This window comes from Sinocyclocheilus anshuiensis, unplaced genomic scaffold (assembly GCF_001515605.1).
Source record: "Sinocyclocheilus anshuiensis isolate Anshui unplaced genomic scaffold, SAMN03320099.WGS_v1.1 scaffold465, whole genome shotgun sequence".
Taxonomy (NCBI): domain Eukaryota; kingdom Metazoa; phylum Chordata; class Actinopteri; order Cypriniformes; family Cyprinidae; genus Sinocyclocheilus; species Sinocyclocheilus anshuiensis.
In genome coordinates this window covers 2,146,400-2,163,329 of record NW_015539898.1, presented here as the reverse complement: position 1 = coordinate 2,163,329, position 16,930 = coordinate 2,146,400, and the positions used below count along the sequence as shown (strand labels likewise).

Sequence of the window (16,930 nt, the reverse complement as noted above, 5' to 3'; positions counted from 1 at the left end):
CAATAAATAAATTTAAAAAAGTTATTTTTTTATATGTGAATTTAGTTTTATTTAATTTTTTATTTTTTTTTTCAGTTTTAGTTGACCGTGGTTCAAATAACAAGAAATAACGTTTTTCGAAACATTTCAAAACTTGTTCTGAGAACATACAGAAATAACATTTTTATAACTTAATTCTTATTAACATAATTTTGTTAGCTGGGAAGCTTAAAAAAAATGTTTTGTTTTTTAATTAATTTCTGCATAATCAGTTATGTACAACAACTAATTGCTAATCATCACATAAATTTCCTGGCCGTCCGCCCCTTTGCATTTCTCAGGGGTATTTTGGGGACGCCTGGACCGTCTTTGATGCTTTGGTTGTGATCGGCAGCATTGTAGACATAGTGCTGAGTGAGATTGATGTAAGTACAGCACAGTTGTAGGCCCTGTCCCCTCTTATATCCGCTCACACACCTCAGCCCTTTCCGTCAGACAGACTGAGTTTCAGCTCAGGATGAGCTCCTTTTCAACTGACAGCTTGTTTCTTTGACTGCTGAGATCTAATATCTGTATTTCTTTCTGTGTGTCCTTCACACCTTCTTTTTTCACCCTCGTTCTTCCTCCATTCATTTCTTTCCCCCTCCTCGTGTGTGGTGTGTCTTTTATTAACAGCATTATTTCACTGACGCATGGAACACGTTTGACGCCTTAATTGTTGTCGGTAGCGTCGTAGATATTGCGATCACAGAAGTCAACGTAAGTACAACCGTCTTCACCTTTCTAAGTTTAGAAGCCTTGCAAGAAAAAAACATTATTTTTCAAATACTGTACATTATTGTAGGTCCTCTATGCCCCGCCTCTCTCAAACGCTTTGTTTCCTACAAAGTCCCTCCTTCCAACAAGCGCAGTCTGATTTGATTGGCCCTATGCACAATCAGCTTGTAACACTCCAAAGAGAAAGGAAAACTTGAAATCGCATCATATGACCCCTTTAAATGTATTTTATATTTTTGTGTGTATTTATCATTTATAGTTATATATATTTGGGGACTGTAAGAAATTATGTTTTTAAAATAAGTTATGCTCACCAAGGTTGCATTTATGTGAACAAAAATACAGTAAAAACAATATATATATATATATATATATAATTTTATATTTAAATGTAATTTATTCCTATCATGGTAAAGCAGAATTTTCAGCAGATTACTGATTTGCTGCTCTTATGATCAATTTTGATTGTTTTTTTTTTTTTGTGTGGAAACCATGATATAATTTTTTTCAGGATTCTTTGATCAGTAAAAAAGTTCAAAAGAGCAACATTTATTTGAAATAGAAATATTTTGTAACATTATAAATGTCTTTACTGTCACTTTTGATCAATTTAATGCATCTTTGCTGAATAAAATAATTTAGTTAAAAAATCTTACTGACACATATTGATGTAATTTTAAAATTATATTTGCAATATAAAGTATTAATATTACTATGAACTGCATATACCAGAAATATGCAAAATTATTAATGTTGCATGACAGGAAAAATTTGCAAAAGCCTAACAGCTGTGACAATATTTTCCCAGTCTCCCAAAACAGTTTCCCAGTCAGTTTCATTTCCTGTAATGGCACTGATGTTTTTTTGCGAGGTTTCTCTAGATGTCGTCTTGAGTTATTTGTGATGTGAATTGAGGTCGTACAACTAACCTTAATAACATTAACAGTCACACTTTGTTTCCCCTGCTTATCTGAAATAAAACGACGTCTTGTGAACCCTGAAAACTCTGATGCTGAAAAAATGACCAAAATCTTTTTGTTGTGTATTTGTGTTGACCATCAATCCGTGGTCTCTCGTTCAAATGTGTGTAAATGCAGTGAGAACTGCAGAAATCCATCAGCTGGTTTGTCTAACGCTTGTTCTTCCATTCTGTCTCCATAGAAACTTGTAGAGGCAAGTATGTAATGTGTTCTCCTGTTTGCTTGTGTTCTGCTTCATCATGACTTTATTCCTGAAGTGCTGAGAGGACAAAAATGTCCTCATCAAAAGTTTGACAATTTTGTGCTGGTTTAAGTGTTGTCATCAAGATCAGTTCAGAAAAAAAAGAACATATTTGTGCCTTGCTGATTTTGTGTAATGAAGTAAAGCTCTCACCGCCTTGGCTTTACTGATTACAAGCCAAATCAGCTTGAATGATTAGTTTTTGTGGGCAGGAAGGGTGATGACTTGTTAAAGGAACGGACCACCACTTTTTGGCATCACACTTAACATAATAGTTGATGTGGAAACTTCAGCACTCCAATTATCTGCTCATACAGATTCTAGTGGAGTTTTATTATACTGTTTTAATAATAATAATAATTAATAGTGACATTTTGAATTAGCGTTTCAATTTAATTTAGATGGTCTGTTTTCATTTTAGTTTTAGTCATTTTGTTATATGTTATAATTTTATCATTAGTCATTTTTATTTCTATTTAGCTTTAATTTCAGTTTCAGTATTTCTAATACTTCAACTTCAACTTTCTTTTTTTATTAGTTGCCAAGGCATCATTGCCAATTTTAATTTAATTTTATTTATTTCAATTATAGAAAACTGTTTAATAGTTTAACAATTACATCACTCTATATTATATTAGTTTTATAATATTAATAATTATGATTTAATTATTACTTAATACATTATATAATATATAACACATTTATATAAATAATTGTATTTATTTATTTTATTTTAAAATGTGAGCAAGAAGTTATGTAGCCTAAAAAAATAATTTTTGTGTTTGGAAATGCTTTTAATAATGACGGAAATGTTTTAATGTTGGGCATGAAAGGGTGGTGCTGGGAAGTGATGGTGTTCTTTTAAGAGCAATGGTTGAGTTTCAGTGTGTGATGTCTTGGGTGGTGCTACTTAAAATCCTGTATCTCACAAATACTGTCCAGTTTCAGACATATAACATAGGGAATACGCACACATGTACAGTATATTAGTTTTGAGTCTCATCTCACATGGCTGTCACTCTGCTGTCTGAGCTACAGTGCTATTTGTCTGGTGTTTCTCATGTCCCAGCGTCCATATATAAATGTATATATGTGTGTATTGTATATGTCCCTATAGGTGTTGTATTGTGGCCATTTTCATTGGATGTGTTGTATTTGTGGAGTCTGGTGTCCTTGTACTGTTTGAATGTGGACGTGTGATCTGTATTAATGGGAGTTGGTAGATGTTTGTGTGTGAGAGAGAGTTAGACAGTGACTGTGTCTTGTCTCTGTACGTGTCTTTGTTTCTTTTTTGTCTGTTTTCCTCTATTTCTTTGTTTGCTGCCGTCTTTGTGCTTTTCAGTGGTGATAAAACCATCAAGAGTTTTCACAAGGTCTTCTGTCAAGTTTATCAGACTAAATTCTTGCAATCTGTTTTAGAAGAACTTTAAAGGGATAGTCACCCAAAAATTGTCATCATTTACTCATGCTTATGTTGTTCTAAACTTGTATAACCTGAAATTTTGAGTAATGTATTGGTCCTTCTTTTTCCATTCAATTACAATGGACAGAAAATGAATGGAAAAGCTCCATAAAGATGTCTTCTGGACATCGTATAATAGCGTTGGGTGAGAAACTTAATTAAATGTAGTTGATCATTCACCTCTTAACTACATCTTCGAGTGAGATCAGTGAGTTGAGAAATGGATCACTGTGATTTGTGAATGAATCATTTAGACTTGTTTTGTGAATTCACATGTTTGTGTTTCACATGAATCTAAGGATTCAAGATTTTCAGTGAATAACAGCTTAAAGTTAATGCATGTTTAAGAAGACCTAGAAAAAAGTCATATGGACCACTTATAGGACACATTTATGATGCTTTTTAGTCATTTGGGAGTTTCACAGTCCTGGTTGTCATTCAGTTTCATGATATTGCAAAGAATGGCCAGGAAATTCTTCAAAACAATCAGGTTTGAAAAGACATGAGGGTGGTTAAAAATTTACAGAATTTAACTATCCCTAGAATTTGTTCCTCTCCTTGTAGAATAATCATTCTATCATTTAAAAGCCTTGTGAAACTCATTTTATCACTAATTGTTTTAGTGGCTTTCTGCAATTATAGATATAAAGCATTAGATCAAAGACAGCACGTTTCTACACAGATGTGTTTTGCTGTCGGAGCTATCATGCTCATATCTATACTCATCACTCCCCACTCAGGGGTATGTGTGACTTTCACCCAATCTTGCGGTGGTTGGAGTGACTGGTTTGCCCATCCCCTGTTGCATGCTGGGATATGTAGCTGCTAACATTAGCTTCATTTTCTGCAGATGGCGCTTGGCCACCCGCTCCATTCTTCTCCGGTCAGTGCCCAAGCGGTGTAGTCCGTTTGAAGTTTAAACTTCCTCTCTTTCAGCACTTCCTGTTCACCTCCAGACAGAATGGCCCTGGAGCTCAGAGCTGATTTAAATAACGAGTAATCAAAATATCAAAGCTGAGCGTCCAATCACTGGCAAACAAAGCAGTAGCATTCTAGTGTACAGAGATGTTTACAAAAAAGGAAGAAGAACACAGGTAGAATCACGTGAATAGAGCTCAACAGTGACCACCCAAGTTGTCAGTAGTCTGGGTTCCGGAAATCTATTTCCCGGTGTTTTGTTTTTTTTCATGAAATTCTTAATTAAGATTTCCAAGCCTTGAATTAGTGAATCAAATTGAAGTCTGAATCACATCTGAACCTGATTCAACCCTGAATGTATTCTCACAGGCTCTGACTCAAACTGAATTGTGTGTGAGCATTAAAAAAAAAGTTATATATTATTATTATTATTATTATTATTAAGTAATTGAACAAGTGTAATAAAAATACATTTATTATTGTTTAAACTATATCACAGTTTTTTTTTCTTTTTAAAATTATCATCATCATCATGTAATAAGTCCAAACTCTACAGAAAATTGAATCACTCAGAAATAAGACATTTTTGTTAAAGTATTGCAAGAAAAAAGTTACAATACTGTGTGTTTGTATCATCTTATGCAGCATTTTACACACAGATAGATAGATAGATAGATAGATAGATAGATAGATAGAATAAAATGTACTGTTCTGATTGGTAATTATAAATACATTTGGCATTTTAAAAGATTTCTTAAAGTGAAATCCAAAATCTGATTTGGCATATATATCATCATTTTACAGTGCTGGAGAAGAGCACTTTGTTGGTGTGTTTAAATGTAATCCCACTGTTTGTTGTGGCATTCTTGCTCACAGAAGCTGCTGTTGAGTTCTGTTCTCTGATCAGATGTGAAGGGCAGCACAGGCTCATTATGACATCACATTAACAATGGCTGTTCAGTGTTACAAGATGCAGTTTATCTTTACATATCTATCTGTAGTCTGTGTGTCTGCTGAGTGACTGTCTCTCTGTTCTGTCTTCCTCAGAGGAGAGAGTTTGAGTAGAGCAGGTGTGTAGACGTCAGACAGGCTGCATGACCTCCATTACTGCTCACTTTTCCTTCCTTCCTTTAAACTTTTTTCTTTAATTTCTGCTTTCCTTCTTTCATTCTTCTTTTCTTTCTTTCTTCTTTTGTGCCACTTATCCATCCTTTCTTACTTATTTTTTCCCTTATTTTTCTTTAAAGGGGTCCTATTATGCTTTTTCACTTTTTCAACTTTAGTTAGTCTGTAATGTTGCTGTTTGAGCATAAAAAAGATCTGCAAAGTTACAAAGCTCAAAGTCCACTTCAAAAGGAGATATTTTATTTAACAGAAATCACTTTTAAAAAACTACAACGAACAACTCGTTTGGACTACAGTGCATATTTTCCGGGATTTGTGATATCACAAATATCGACGAATGGGACGAGACCTGGTTGAGCTGCACTAGAGAAGGCAACGAGTGTTATCACTATGTCGGAGACACGCTAGCTTTCCCAAGGCATTCAACTTAGAGTGGTTACAATCATCCGGGTTTAAATCGCGCTCAAATTGATTTGATCTTGACGCAATATTTACACTGAAGCTCGCAGTCGGCTATGGTAAGGGGGCATGACATTTCCCGCCCAGGCGCAGAGTGGTGCCAATCACAACACACACTGGCCCAGCTAACCAATCACATTTTGTATTAATGTGTTTTTCGAACAACCTAGTATGAGAGCCTGTTCTAGTACACCCCCAAAACAAAATCAAGACTTTGTAAAAGAGCACAATAGGACCCCTTTAATTTCTTGTTTCTCTTGGTTCATGCTTTCCTTCCTTGCTTAATTTTTCTTTCCTTTCTGCCTTCCTTCTTTCCCTTTTTCTTTCCTTCTCTCAATCCCTCCTTCCTTTTCCCTCCCTCCTTTTTTCTTTCCTGCCATCTTTATTTAGTTTTTTCCTTCCTTTCTGCATTCCTTCTTCGAATTCTTACTTTCTTTCTCTCTTGCATTGGACTGTTAGAGTGCCCTCGGGTGGTGTCTCTTTTGCAGGGCACATGCATGGAGATGCTGCGGTGCTGCTGGTATACTGAGCTCCTTCAAGTCTTGTGTTGCTGTTATGACGAGAGCGCGTTCGAGAAAGACATTGTATGTGTGTTAGCGTGTGCACATGTGCCTGACTGCTTAACGCATGCACCATTAATGCTACAGCCAAAAACTGCATCTTATAATTTCTGCTTCTCATGCAAATGTCAATAGTTTAATGATGAGGGATGTCAGCCTGTGTGACTGAAGCCATATCTGTCTGGAGTCTTTCTGCACAGATGAAGGATTCATCTTTTTTTCTGATTACATGCTGAATTTTCTGCCCACTGTGTGAGTGTTTTAATGTTGATGAATGTGTTTTTTGATCTTTCAGAGTCAAGAACTGATCTGTTCTCAAAACCAAATGCTTTGAAAGAGTTTATTTTGTGTGCATGTGAAAACATGTTAATCTTTGCAATAACAATGCTAAATTTAAAGCTGTTCAATTGAGCAAAAATACATTACATCAGTAGTGGTCATTGGTGGACACATTTATCTAATTAAATGATTATGACAGGACATTTCAGAAGCATATTCTGTGCATACATTTTGTTCATCATTACAAAACCAGATATGTTTTGACTGTGTGGTATTGGTTGCTAGTTAACTGTTATGATTAATTCAGTAAATAAATCTGTATGGTAAATAATTCTATTTAATTGTACAACACAGAAACAATATAGCGTTCATCTATTTATAATGCAGATGTCATTTGCATCACAGGGTTGACAATGTTTCTTAATGTAGACACTGAATATAGAGGAATGTAAATTTCATAATGTGGCATTCTGGGTTTTTTATACTTGTCTTTTGCTGTTGCATAGTGTTTTTTTTTTTGGATACGCTCTTGTTTACAAAGTTGTAATTGTTGCATAAGTGTGTGCGAGTCCCTCACTGTCCTGTTTGTGTGTGTGTGTGCGCTGTACTATATGTCAGATGCTGTCTGCAGCTGCTTATGTAATCTACGAGATAGAAATAAGGTTACATGTTATATAAGCCCCTTATGTGAGTCTAGTTCTGTTTGTCACTGGTCACTTTTCAGTCCTTATAAGCAGTTTTGAATGAAAGATTGTCTTAGTGCCCAAATGCAACATAAGATCATTGACACCAGCTAAAATATAACTTTCAGTACATAACAAACCTCAGCTTTTATAATAAATTTAGATAAGATTACATATATTAAGTGTATATCAAATAGATGGAAACTCTTTTATGAAGAGGTTGCCAGGTTTTCACAACAAAACCCGCCCAATCGCGTTTCGAGGGGGTCTCCCGTTAAAAATCGCGTTCCGAGGATAAAATACGCATGTTTTGGCGGGGTTCCCCTGGTAAAATTCGCATTCCAGGGGCTAAATATCACGTTAGTGGGGTCGTTTTTCAACCCGCGGACATGAAAAACAACCCGCGGCAACAGTGTTAAAGCAGCCCAATTCCGCGGGAAAACCGCGGACTTGGCAACACTGGAAGGGGATAGCGCATCAAGAACCGGGTTGACCGGGTACTCGGTACCACCGGTACTTAAAAAAACCTGGTACCGTAACGTTTTAATTTTTTTAGTACCGACTTGGTACCGAAATACCGGGTCTTTTGACAACACTAGATTGTCTATTCTTGAGGTTGTTTGAGCAGGTTTGCTGTTCTGGTTAGAAATGTTATTGTAGAGTTTGTGGTATTATGAGTGCCGGTGAATGTTGTGAATGCATTTTAAAGCGTAAGTGGCTGTGCAAACATTATGTGTGAGTGATTAATTCAGGTCTTTGATTTTAAAGCCCACAGAGGCACCTCAGGTGGATGAGACGGGGGTAAGAAATTCTGCCCCTCTTGGGCTTTTAGCCCAGTTGTACAGTCTGCATTCCTTTTCAGGTTTCCGTTTGAGTTCTGAAATCTTGATTAAACATTGTTTCCTTTCATCTTAACCCACCCTGACTTCGATTTGTTGAGTTTTGGCTTTATATTTGATTGCTTTTTCTTCGTTTGCTTTGTTTGTCAATATTTTGCTTTGGTTTTACATCCTTTGACTATTTTGTCAATTAGGGGAGTGTCACCCAAACGTGACAAACTGTGTGAGTGTGAGTGTGAGTGTGTATGTGTGCGTGCGTATGTGTGTGTGTGTGTGGGGTCGTCGGCCCCTCACGTTTGTGGCGCTGACACTGCTGCATGGTTAAGGGGCCCCTGAAGTCAGGTCAGATTAGATCGGATCGGGTCGTGACCTCAAACTGACCTTTCACCTGTGAGGTTTGGGGGCCCACTGTAAGTTGGCATGAAGTAACTCTGGGTCAAGAGTGCCATGCTTGTGCTGATGCGTGCAGTCAAGTATGGCAAGGTTTGTTTTTTTTGTTTTTTTTTTACCCAGCATGAACCTCTCTACACCCTTCCTTTTCTCTTTAGGATATGCGTGAAACACAGGGTCTCTGGTAGTGTTTCTGGATCAGTCAAACCAGCCTATATGTTCTTTTAATACGCATTAAAGTTCTAAATTCAAAATGTGAATTTTTTTTTAATTTACAAGTTCCAACACACCATGTGCTTTGAAATTATATTGTGCTTCTCTCTGCTGGTCAGACTGCTTTAATACAGCCAGATGCCCTGTGTTTTATCTTGCTCCTGATTGGTTCACTAATGCTGACTCTACCCACACAGAACACTGAAGACAGCGCTCGCATTTCAATCACCTTCTTCCGTCTTTTCCGAGTGATGCGATTGGTCAAGCTACTGAGCAGGGGGGAGGGCATTCGAACCCTTCTCTGGACCTTCATCAAGTCCTTCCAGGTCAGATGTTATTCTGACTTAATGAACTGACAGATAATATTAAATTATTATATAAATATAAAAATATAAATATTATTTTATTTTAGGAACTTTAAATCTTAGTGCTAAAATATTATTATTTATAAATATTATTGTACATACCATAGTAATATATATTTTATGGTCTTTTCTCAGGCCCTGCCGTATGTCGCTTTGCTGATAGCCATGCTCTTCTTCATCTATGCTGTCATTGGCATGCAGGTTAGTTTCATAATAAGGTGTATTTTTTTGCATACATAATGAAATGTGAGAAACACAATTCATGACGTGATTCATGACATGAATTGTGAGAAATGCAACTGCAGAACAGATTTTGTTTTTTGTTTTATTGTCTGACAAATTAATGTACATTTTTCCAAAATACAGCAAAATTTAAAGCAAAACAATTTTGAAATATCAATGGCAACCACAGCCACCAAAAACTGAGTATTGTGCAATACGAAAACGATATGCATAGAAAATCTTTCAGGGTTTTTTATTGTATTGTTTTTATTGTCATTTTTAATGCTTTCGCTTATGTTTTTATGGTCGTCTTATCTATGATAATTAAAAAGAATTTACAATTTTGCTAAATAGCATTCAAGTGAGTGTAGTTGATATCTTGCCTAAAATGCAAATCACCCACATTCAGTGTACTTGGTGACACGTGGTGCAAAAATTACACACTTCACCTTTCAATACAGCACAGTGCAACTTAGTTTACCATCTTTCAGGTGTTTGGGAAAATTGCCATGGTGGACCACACACAAATCAACAGGAACAACAACTTTCAGACGTTCCCTCAGGCTGTGCTTCTGCTCTTCAGGTCAGTGATCGGCACAGTGAAGATGTTAATGGCAAAAGTGCCAGGGTTTTAAACCTTTACAAAGATGTTTTTGCATTTGTCTCTTGTTCTTTCCCCCTTTTTTATGCTACCACTTCATCTTGGTGTTTAAAAAAGCGTTTAGTGTAAGATATATTCCGATTTCTTTATTGTTTGGGGGTAGATGTGCAACAGGTGAAGCCTGGCAGGATATCATGTTGGCATGTATGCCAGGGAAGCTGTGTGACCCGGAGTCAGACCATAATCCAGGAGAAGAGATGACCTGCGGGAGCAACTTTGCCATCATCTACTTCATCACCTTCTACATGCTCTGCGCCTTCCTGGTTCGTACACACTAACTAGATAATAGAGACTTCCTTTTGATTTATTCTACTTATTATAATTACTAGAATTATATTATTTATAATGTTGCCTGTCCACCTTCAAACCTCCAACAAAATAATTTAGCATTTAAAAAATTTATTTCATCTCTTTATCTCTTTATTTTTACCTGTTTTGTCATTCTGAAGCACCAGAAGGATTCATTTTGTTTGTTTTTAGGGTTATTTTTATCAACAGTGTTGTTCTCAAAAGTTGTACGTGCGAATCTAATTAAATATCTTGTTTTAGATCATTAACCTGTTCGTGGCTGTCATCATGGACAACTTTGACTATCTGACCCGTGATTGGTCGATTCTGGGGCCACATCATCTTGATGAATTTAAGAGGATTTGGTCAGAGTATGATCCAGAGGCCAAGTAAGGATGTGCAAATGTGTTTGTCAAGTCATCTATATTTATGTAGTGATTTTTATAGAATACAGATTGTTTCAAAGCAGCTTCTCTCGTATTGTATTGCAGAGGCAGAATAAAACATCTTGATGTAGTGACGTTGTTGCGCCGTATTCAGCCTCCACTTGGCTTTGGGAAACTCTGTCCTCATAGAGTCGCCTGCAAGGTAAGGCACACAGATTTACAAAAAAATGTGTTTGAATATTAGCAAACACACTCAACCCATCCTCTCTATCTCTTTCTGTCTGTCTGTGTTTCTCTATTCCAGAGGCTGGTGGCTATGAACATGCCTCTGAACAGTGACGGCACTGTCATGTTTAATGCAACACTTTTTGCTCTTGTGAGAACTGCTCTGAAGATCAAAACGGAAGGTATATGCATTCTTTGCAGAACTGCTAGTATTGGTTTGGAAATCATTTTAAACATCTTATTCTAATGAATTAGTTCAAAACAGTTCATTTGCATCATTCACAAATGTCATTTTGCATTTTGAGTGTTTTAAGATGTCTTAGTGAAATATAAATATACTGTAGGTAAAAATAGGTCATCTATGTCGTTACACTACCATTCAAAAGTATAGGGTTTTGAGTAAATAATTTTTTTTAAAGATTTTTGAAAAGAAAAAATCTCTTATGCTCACCAAGGCTGGATTTATTTAATCAAAAATAAATATAAAAAAAAAAAAATTTCAAAATTTAAATATTATTTAAAAATATTTAATATTTAAATATTTGAAAACTAAATAAATAAAAAACTACTTTGTATTTGTCTATATTTTAAAATGTAATTTATTCCTGTGTCTGACACTTGAGTCTTCAGCGTCACATGATCCTTCAGAAATCAATCTAATATGCAGATTTGGTGTTTCTAATTGTTATCATTGTTGAAAACAGTTGTGCTGCTTAATATTTTTGTGGAAACATTTTTTTCAAGATTTCAAGAAAGTTCAAAAGAACAGCACTTATTTGAAATAGAAATATTTCAAAAGTTGTCAAGTATAAACGTCTTTAATGTCACTTTTGATCAATTAAATGCATCCTTGCTGAATAAAAGACAATTTTTTTCTTTCCAAAAAATTCTTATTGACCCCTTTTGAACAGTAGTGTATATGGGCATATGTAAGTATAATATCAATAAATGCTATTCTTTTTTGCATTTATTTAGTGAAAAACAGACTGTGGAATAGATTTTACTAAATTTCTTGATGTAAACATTGTATTAAAATCATGGTTCCTCTGAAATCACCCTTAAATCATCCTTTTTAAGCTGTTCCAGAGCAAATACGTAACTATAGCTATCAAAAGATGGAAAATAACCTTTTTTAACCTATAATGCTCAGCCCTAGTTGACGGTATTGAGTAGAAACTCCATTTGTAGTTGTGTTGATAACGTGTGTGTTTTAATCCAGGTAATTTAGAGCAGTCCAACGAAGAGCTCAGAGCTGTGATTAAGAAGATCTGGAAGAGAACAAGCATGAAACTTCTGGATCAAGTGGTGCCCCCTGCTGGTGGTCAGTTATAAATCTCAGAGATGGTCACTGCTAATGGGAATACGCATTCACAACAGAGCATAGACATATAATATTTCTGCGTCTTTTAACTCACACCTTAATCATCCATTTAGATAAAGAACAAAAATATAATTTTTGAACAAAGTTTAGTAGCATGTACACACATATTGTACATTTGGCATGCACACACTAGCTCATACACACACACACACACACATACCAGCTGTTGCACTAGCTTTTTCCTGCTGTTTTACTCTTAGTTTCTCCTGGTCGGGTCTATGCGATGTTTGTTCTGTTCCGTATGTGTCGCGAATGCTCTCCTCTCCTGCTCGGTACCACACTGCGTCCACAGTGGAACCTCAGTGATGTGTCTTTGTGTGTGTGTGAGAGTATATGGGAGGATTTGGAGAAGGTGCGTGTGTGTTGAGCTTTGGGCTTGCATGGCAACTCAGGCATGCTGTGTCCTTCTAAAATTGTCTCTTTTTCTCTCTCTTTCCTACACTGTCGCTCTCTCCTGTATCTGCTTGAGCTTTTCCGCAGCTTCCGTTCCTCATTAACTGTCTTTCTGTTCATGTAAAAGTTCAGATCTTCAGAATATTCTGAAGCAATTCTGTTTTAGGGTGGTGGCATGGAACTAATGTTGCCTCTTCTTTCCTGATCTGTCCCCAAAGTGCTTGTTTAAAAAAAAAAGTGACACAGACCCCTGCTTCAGAATGATTCTCATGCACACACTTACACATTCATGAATACAACATGCAGATGAGCACTTTATATACACATAGATGATGAAAATGCATATGTAAAAGCAGTATATTAGACATGCACCCACAGAAATGCAACGCTAATGTGCTAATACATATTGCTCAGTGCTGCTTGCTTGCATGTTCCCAGTAGAACTTACGCATTTAGGACTAGATTTTAGTGAAGTTAGATGGCTTAGCTGATGCAGTTTTTTTTTGCAAACCCCCCTCCTCCACTCAAACTTTCAGTAATCTCTTTCTTAGTTGCTATGCTAATGCTAATATGCTAATACTAATATGTTTACAGATGTCTGGTGACTCAAATTAGATGGGTGCTAAACTGTGAATATGAAATATTCCACAACTGACATTACATTAAGCTGGTAGCTATATTTTGGAATAAGATAGCAGGTTTCTAGTTGGTCCAAGTTGGTCATTAGCTGTTTTACTAGCTGGTTTGTTGCTGGTCCAAGGTGGTCTATACAAGCTAATAACCAGCAAATTACTATCTTAAACCAGCTAGAATCCAGCTACTGTGTTCCCAAACACAACTAGCAGCTTAAGTCAGATTTCCCTCATATTAATTTGTCTTAGAATTAGTTTTATTTTGACATTTGATTGCTTTTACAATACCATCATTTGAATAAAAGTTTGTAAACCTATAACATTTATTAATTGTAATTATCTATATTTCTAGCATGAATGGCTAGGTAGTATTATTTGACAAACACATTTTAAATTAAAGTTTTGCATATTATATATGTATATAATTTATAATTATTTATATACAAAGTTATTGAAAAAATAATACTTTTATTTAGCATAGATGCATTCAGTTGATTCAACGTTGATAATGATAATGCTTTTTGAGTGGCAAATCATCATATTAGAAGGATTTCTGAAGGATCATGTGACGCTAAAGACTCATCATGTGAATTGATTGCATTTTAAAATATATTTAAAATAGAAATCAGTTATTTTCAATTGTAATATTATTTCACAATATTACTGTTTTTACTGTATTTTTATCAAATAAATACAGCCTAGTGTAGTGCATATGCATTCAAGGTGACTAAAACAGCAAAACACGCTAGTGTTCTGTGATGTGCGGCATATTTTGCTTATGTATGTGGTGTTTGTTAATTAAGACCATCTGTGTTTATAATGTAGACATGGGTCATATTTTAGGAGCCATTTGTGTAGAAATCCAGATAATTCTAAAGGGTTCCTTAACATTTAATTCACAAAGCTGCTTTTCTCTTTCAATGAGTGCGCAGTTAGAATAACACAAAGCATCTCTTAGCGTCAGTTTCTGTCTGTCACCGTGCGTCACCGCAGAGGTGTGTATGCGTGCGTTGAAACTACTTGCTGACAGCGAAGCCGTGTGTGTGGTCTGTTCACTCAGATGATGAGGTAACGGTGGGGAAGTTCTATGCCACTTTCCTGATACAGGACTACTTTAGGAAATTCAAGAAACGCAAAGAGGAAGGCCTGGTGGGCGTTCACCCAGCACAGAACAACACCGCCGTCGCCCTGCAGGTAAGCAAAACGTACTTGGAGATTGAAATGTGTTGATTCTTTAGAGTGTATTAATAAGTTGTATGCTGTTTAATGTCATAATGTTGTTGAATTTGTATTTGCGAGCTTATGTTTTATATACGTTGGTTTTGGACTTGTGCGTTAACACTGACAGAAATTGCATCACTGAAGGTCATTCTCGATCTTTTGTGAGAAAGCCATTTGTTTTTCTTTGTTGAATTATTGTATTGTTGGCACAAATTGTTGTTCTTTAAACATTTATTTAATAGAACAGATATTTATCAAATAGAATTAAATGTTAATGTACCCCAAGGATTCCCAAGTTTTTTTTTGTCAGCCGAATCCTTATAATATTGACCTAAAATATTTACTTACTGTAAAGAACTTTAAGTTAATATTTCAGTTATTTGACACATCCAAATGTTTACAGTTCTCTAAAGTCATGTCACATAAGTAAATAAAATATTTTGTCCTTTTTAGTGTTTATTTTATTTGTTTTTATTTTAAAATTATTATACATTACATATGCTCCTAAATGGCATGTGCAAACATACTGTAATTGCTGTAATTGGTCACTTTACATTTTGATCAAGTGTGCATTTTCATGTTATGTGTTAGTCAAACACAAATCACTGTCAGTGCAAACACCCTGAATAATAATAATAATAGTAAAAATACTGAATAATCTGTATGTCCTTTGCATGAGACCTTCTTTACCTCAACTGTATCTCTCTGTTTCTGGATGCGCTAATGTTGTTTTAGCTTGAATATGGATCCCCACAATGTGATAATGGTGATCTGTAAATGTATTTCTGTCTGTTATACATGTGGTTTGAAGTGTTTGTATTCGTTTACCATCACTTCAGAGTTCTAATTCATGTATTATTATTTTAAGACGTTTTGTTGGTCTCCATCCTCATAAATCAAACACCACTGTGTTTGATTTCTCTGCGAACATAATCTTTGTTTAGAGGTTTTTAGTGTGTTTTTAGTGTAGCTAACCAAAGAAATGTTTCACAATTTTGAAATGTTAGAAATGGTTTACTCGTTTCATATTTCAAAATAGAATATGTGGCTAATATAGTCTTTTTTAGAAAGTCACAGTAAAGGCTAGCATCTCAGTTAAAGTGTATTAGTAGGAGTGTACAATTAAGGAAGTGCTTTCGTGTGTTTTTCCTCTTTGTCTACTGTGATCGTTGTCATCTTTCATGAATTTGTCCTGTCTGGAACTGTCTTCGTCAAGCCTGTTTGTGTCAATGTGTCTGGTAAACTGCCCCCTGGTGGCATGTGTGTGTGAGGGTCTCCGTTTTCAACATGTCGTTGCTGTTCAAGGGTTTTCCATTCAAGAGCAGGTCCTTAGCTATCTTGTCGTCACGGTTACAGGCTGGCCTTCGTACGCTGCATGACATTGGGCCAGAAATCCGCCGTGCGATATCATGTGACCTGCAGGATGATGAGCTAGTAGACTTTATGCCAGAGGAGGACGAAGAAATTTATAGGGTAAATTACTCACCTTTTATGACCCCTTTCTCCTTTTAAAATCGATCTGTACCTTATTGTCTTACTTTAACTGCCTGGTACAAATAAAAGGTTGTTTTTAATGGTAACGATTCCTTACGGGAGTTGCGATGAATTGTTCGCCATCCCTGAAGGTCGTACACACTTAGATTAAGACATTGAATGAGGATAAATTCGCCAAGTTGACAATCTAAAAGGTTGACATTAAAGACTTTATTGAAGATTAGGCAATAGGTACATCTGTATTGCAGGTTTGTAGTAATAACGTTAGCTTTAGCGTAGCATATCTAATCCAGCGTAATCCAGTGTTATCTACATTTCTCTTGATTTCAAATTCAGTTCAGATTTAATCAGTTCATGAAATTCACTCACACCATACGCCATTTTACCTCCTTTCCAACTTCTTTTTCCCATGAGATCATTAAAAATGGCAATCAGGTGACTTAGAATAGGATAAATGTTCAAAGATGCCATATTAAATTTTTCGCAAAGGTTGTGTGGGGTAAAGAGTTTTTTTTAATAGCAAAAATAAATTTTTTGTGTGTTGCATCAGCTAAAGGACAGTATTACAACTGCTGCCTGTACGTCTGTCTCTTAAGTACGATAAGTATAATGATCAAATTTTAATAAATGTTCTAATTCACTGAGAATAGTGAAGTCCACATCATGGCTATAATCAGGGCCGAAATCCCTATTGCCCCCCCCCGCCCCAATTATATATATATATATATATATATATATATATTATTCTTTTCAAACA

The 16,930-nt window shown here is 35.7% G+C and overlaps 1 protein-coding gene across 3 annotated transcripts in view; it reads left to right on the top strand.

Moving 5' to 3' along the window:
- LOC107685994 (voltage-dependent L-type calcium channel subunit alpha-1D-like) overlaps positions 1 to 16,930 on the top strand; it is a 40,258-nt gene that overhangs the window by 14,733 nt on the left and 8,595 nt on the right. For 2 of the 3 annotated variants that reach the window (XM_016482781.1, XM_016482782.1), the window contains exons 19-30: positions 655 to 738; positions 8,232 to 8,264; positions 9,103 to 9,231; positions 9,406 to 9,471; positions 9,984 to 10,075; positions 10,257 to 10,416; positions 10,703 to 10,830; positions 10,933 to 11,029; positions 11,132 to 11,234; positions 12,272 to 12,373; positions 14,519 to 14,652; positions 16,036 to 16,152. In XM_016482781.1, the coding sequence (XP_016338267.1) occupies positions 655 to 738; positions 8,232 to 8,264; positions 9,103 to 9,231; positions 9,406 to 9,471; positions 9,984 to 10,075; positions 10,257 to 10,416; positions 10,703 to 10,830; positions 10,933 to 11,029; positions 11,132 to 11,234; positions 12,272 to 12,373; positions 14,519 to 14,652; positions 16,036 to 16,152 (1,245 nt within the window). The remainder of the gene's footprint in view (positions 1 to 654; positions 739 to 8,231; positions 8,265 to 9,102; positions 9,232 to 9,405; positions 9,472 to 9,983; positions 10,076 to 10,256; positions 10,417 to 10,702; positions 10,831 to 10,932; positions 11,030 to 11,131; positions 11,235 to 12,271; positions 12,374 to 14,518; positions 14,653 to 16,035; positions 16,153 to 16,930) is intronic. The other variant, XM_016482784.1, reaches the window with a different exon arrangement.